Here is a 5,019-nt window from a genome sequence, read left to right as displayed (position 1 = left end):
TTTGTTTTCAGTTTTGTTTGCATATGATTCTTTTTTATTAATTAAATTAAATATTTATGGGTGAAAAATGAGGAGAGAGCTACAATAGGGGTAGGAATGAATAAATGAGGTTGTTATAATTAGAGGGAATGGGAAAAGAAAAGTTCTTATTGATATTTGGCTACACATTTGCAAACTTGTAACTGGGCTAAAATAGTGCAAGGTCAAATTATGGAGTGCATTATTCTGTAATTTTGTCTAAATAAAAGGGTTCTATTGCATTGTAATTCATTCTAAATCAATAAGAATTCTCTCTATTTCTTTGAAATATTCTTCTTTTATTGTTTTATAACACTACCAAATTATTTTAAATACTTTTTGATCCTCTTTTATTTTCTAGAGCCATCAAAATATTTAATTTGCCTTCCTTCTGGAGTTGAGTAGGTTTTTTCATTATGACGTTGAAATTGATTTGAAAGGTAATACCAAAATGGTACATACCAAAACTAATATGATTAGAATTTTGTTTTCTTGGGTACGTAATAGTTATTTCACATTCTAAATCATTAGTCAATCAGATAGAGAAAAAGTGAAAACAAAAAATTGGTTATCATGTTAAAAGAAGGGTTATCGATTTTATGGCACATACAAATGTTATTTTAATTATACGACACTCATTTTAAGAAAAACAATAAGTACGACGTAAAAATCAAGGTGAAAATAAGTTAATGCTGTGAGTTTTGCAACAACAACAAAAAAAAAAAAAAAAAAAAAAAAGAAAAAAAAAAATGAAATTTCCCCAACAAAAATCAAGTTTTTCGACGCAAAATCAAATTTAATCGACCCCATGCGAATACCGAACACCGGATGAAAAACCAAAAGAACTCTTATTTCCCCACCCCCACCATAACCCCCTTAGAATCAACGTCAACCTCACAATCTTCCAAAAATCCATTGTATTTATTCCCCTTAGATTTTAGAGGCCTGTCTTTTTCCTTCTCTTTATAGGTACAATTTTTCTAAGATTTGAAATAAACCACACAATTTTAGAATGAAATCTCAACATAAAGACACGTACAATTGTCATTTGCCATACAAAAGAATGCCCATTTTGTGTTTGTGGTCAATGACGTGGTAACTATCACCCCACCAATTACAATCCTTTGCTTTATTTCCCACACATAAAATAACATTATTCCCCAACACAAGAATAGATTCTCTCTTTAGCTTAGCTCCAATTCTTGATTTTATGGAATAGCAAAGAAAAAAAAAACAAAAAAGAAAAACTATCATTTCTCCCTTCAACAATATTTCTTCGCAGCAACAACAACAACAACAACAAATCAACGATACATTTTCAATGACTAATCAACGCGAAAATTTATCCTTTTTGATACTATCCAAGAGTAGTACTCCTAACCCTAACGATGTCAAGATCGAGTCACAAAGGCAGAGTTTAGGAAAGAAAAACAAGGTGAAGAGTGAAGAAAACCACGAGTCAAAATCAACTTTTGACGAAGGGGATAAATTCAACGATGCAGAAGCCACGCAGGACAAACGATCAGTAGTCGAGGAATGTGCAAGTGGATATAACAAAGGCGAATCGTATGTGGAGGATAATGGACGTGAGAGATTGAAAAGACATCGGGTTGAAGTAGCTGGTCATGTATGGATTCCAGATATATGGGGTCAAGAGGAATTACTCAAAGATTGGATTGATTGTAGTGCTTTTGATGCTTCATTAATGAATAGTAATATAATGTCAGCTCGTACTGCTTTGGTTGAAGAAAGAAGAAGAGCCAATTCTAGTTGCAGATTAAGAATAGAAAATAGCTGTTGAAAAAGCTTCAAAAGTACTACAACCTTCTCATTTTCATAAAGATGAGTTATTTTTGGTTTTTATTTTGCTTTATTTTTTCATCTTAATAATTGTGTATTTCTACATGTTAATACCTAAAAGGAGTACATCATTGAGGACATTAATGATTCGGACACTGATATATATACTCAGAGGTAGATCCAGAATTAAACTTTATGGGTTCATCTTCTATGTTTTTTAGCGTTGAACCTATTATATTCTTAAAGTTGTGGGAGTTTATATATACTATTTTTGCAATTTTAATAAATTTTTATTCCGCTTCGAAAGTTATGAGTTCAATTGAACTCATCATTAATACACTACATATGCCCTTGCATATACTAATAAATTGCCTATTGCTTGGTAAATCTTTTAAATTCTTGAGCAGATCACTGAATATAATATGTCAATTGATACTGATGTTCTTGAACTGAGAGTCTATCGAAAACGATATTTCTACCTCATATGAGGTAGAGGTAAGGTTTTCGTACACCCTATCCTCTTCAGATCCAACTTGTGGAATAACACCGAATATGTTGTTGTCGATATTATTGATACTTGTATTAGATGTAATGAAGCGAGTAGGTATTTAAGTCTATTCTATCGTTTATGTCGAAGATCTCATCGTGATTAACTCGGGCTTTAGCAAGAACAACTGTAATTTAAGAGTCATATTCGTTGATAAGTTGTGAAGAGTTTAACCCAAAGCGATCTCTAATTAAGAGTGATCACATCAATGCATTAAGTAGGTTTTGAACAATTTAACTCAAAGCAACCTCTATTAAGGGTCACATCGATGTATTAAATAGGTTGTGAATTTGACCTAAAGCGGCCTTTCATTCCCTTGTTTTGTTATGGTACGCCCCTTTTCCTGACCCACAAGCCAACAACTTGGGACCACAAAACATTTTTTGTATTTTTTATTTTTCTAAGAGGTTCTTTTGAGTATGGGTGCCACTGTATTTCAACTTCTTTTCTTTTCCTAGAATAATTTCGTTATGATATATATTTTACTAATAACTTTTGGTATGTAAATGAAGTGGAAAAGAAACATAATCCAAAAAAAAAGGAGTGGAAAAAAGGAATTTCAATATCAATCTGAATTATTGGAGGATATTATAACTGAAAAAGATAGAAAAAGGAAAGAAGCTAAGAAAAAACCAAAATAGAAATTTCAACTTCTAACACAGATCACAGAATGTGGCTGCTTTAAGTTCAACTTGTCATATTACAATATTCATAAGAAAATATCATATAGAAATAAAGACCCCACGTAGAAATATGGCCCCCGCTTAATTAAGGTTTTTCAGAAATTTTGCAGATATTTTAATTTATTTTCTAGTATAACTGTAGTAGTGATATTTCTACATATGAATTAGACTGCCTCTAAACAAAATAGAAAAATAGAAAAAGAAAAAAAAAAGTATAGCATTCAGTCTAAGGCTTCAAAAGGCTCAAAATTACTACGTACGAATTATGTTTCTACATATTCGGAGAGTATATCGGGAATAGCTTCTCTTTCTCCAAGATAGGGGTAAGATCTGTAATCTTGTAATCTATATACACACTATCCTCTCCAAATTCCACTTATGAAATTGTACAAGGTTATTGTTGTTGTTGTAATGCATCAGTCAACGGAAAGTAAAGCAAAACTAAGGTCAACAAATATAGAAGGGAGCCTTGAAGCAACAGTAATATTGTCTCCATGTGAGTCTGTTGGGCACATGCCCATGTTGTCCAGCCAAAGGCCCAATGTCCTAATCCTATTCTCATTTGGTTTCCATCCCTATTTGGAATTGGATTCGGTTTATTCCTATTTTGAGTGGGTTTTGGCTTTAAGAGAAAGCACCACTCATGATCTATAAATAGGACAACCTTGGAGAATTATTCTATGCTCATTGATACAAGTCTTTGAAAGACTTAAGCACATAAGAGTGGATTAGAGAGAGCTTTCATCAAGAGAGAAGAGAGAAGAAAAGTATTTGTTTTGTTGCAGATTTTTATTCCGACCAGCCAACTTCAAATTACGTTTTCAAATTCGTTAACCGTTGGATCGGGCTGAAATTTTGACTGAGTGTTCGTAACATCTTGGTCATGTATTTCAACGGTGGAGATTGGATTTCAAGGCTCATAGCATCTGATTTCGAGCCTCGAACAGCAGCTTCATTTTTTTGGATTATACTCTTTCTTCAATTGATTAGTTGTTGCTATTGTTGCTCCGTATTTGGCCCTTGTTGTGTAGCCAATTTGGAGAACTTTTTTAACCCTCTTATTGTTATAGTGGAGTTTTTGGATCTTTGTGATCCCGTGGTTTTTACCTTCGATTTGAAAGGTTTTCCACGTTAAAATTTGGTGTTCTTTATCTTCTTTATTTTCGGGTTTGCCTCTTCTTCGACATAATAGTGGTATCAGAGCCTTGGTTATTTATCCGGGTTGTTACGGAATTGAGGCGAATATGAGCAAGATGGTATGTTTAAATGGGAGAAATTATAATGTTTGGAGAAGCAAGATGAAAGACTTGTTGTTCGTGAAGAAGATGCATCTACCTGTTTTTTCAGCTTATAAACCCGAGAGTATATCTGATGAAGATTGGGATTTCGAGCACCAACAACTATGTGGATATATACGGCAATGGGTTGAAGATAATGTTCGCAACCATATTGTGAACGAGATACATGCGAGATCATTGTGCGAAAAGCTAGAGACTCTTTATGCTTCAAAAACCGGGAACAACAAATTGTTTCTGCTAAAGCAATTGATGACCTTTAAATACAAGGAAGGCAGCCCTATCCTTGATCACATAAATGATTTTCAGGGCATCCTTGATCAACTATCTGGAATGGGAGTTAATTTTGATGATGAGATACAAGGACTTTGACTTCTTAATACTCTGTCAGACTCTTAGGAAACACTTCGTGTTTCTTTGACAAATTCAGCTCCTGGAGGTAAGGTGACCATGGAATATGCCAAGAGTGGTGTGTTGAACGAGGAAGTAAGGAGAATCTCAGGGTTCGTCCTCACAAGCAGATATCTTGGTTACAGAAGACCGGAGGAGAGATAGAACAAGAGGCTCAAGGAATAGAGGTAAAAGTAGAAGTAAAAGTCAAAAGGTCCAAAAAGTACTATAAATATTAACAATGCAAACCCACTGTGGCAAGAAAAGGACACGATCAAAAAGGGTT

At 33.8% G+C, this 5,019-nt stretch overlaps 1 protein-coding gene across 1 annotated transcript; it reads left to right on the top strand.

The window, feature by feature from the left end:
• Nucleotides 1,101-2,050, top strand: LOC109230633. Its single transcript, XM_019396090.1, has one exon. It carries the CDS (start codon nt 1,340-1,342, stop codon nt 1,817-1,819), a length of 480 nt encoding a protein of 159 aa, XP_019251635.1. The 5' UTR covers nt 1,101-1,339; the 3' UTR covers nt 1,820-2,050.

This window comes from Nicotiana attenuata, chromosome 7 (genome assembly GCF_001879085.1).
Source record: "Nicotiana attenuata strain UT chromosome 7, NIATTr2, whole genome shotgun sequence".
NCBI lineage: Eukaryota > Viridiplantae > Streptophyta > Magnoliopsida > Solanales > Solanaceae > Nicotiana > Nicotiana attenuata.
The sequence above is the reverse complement of the archived record's forward strand: the minus strand, read 5'-3'. Positions and strand labels throughout refer to the sequence as shown.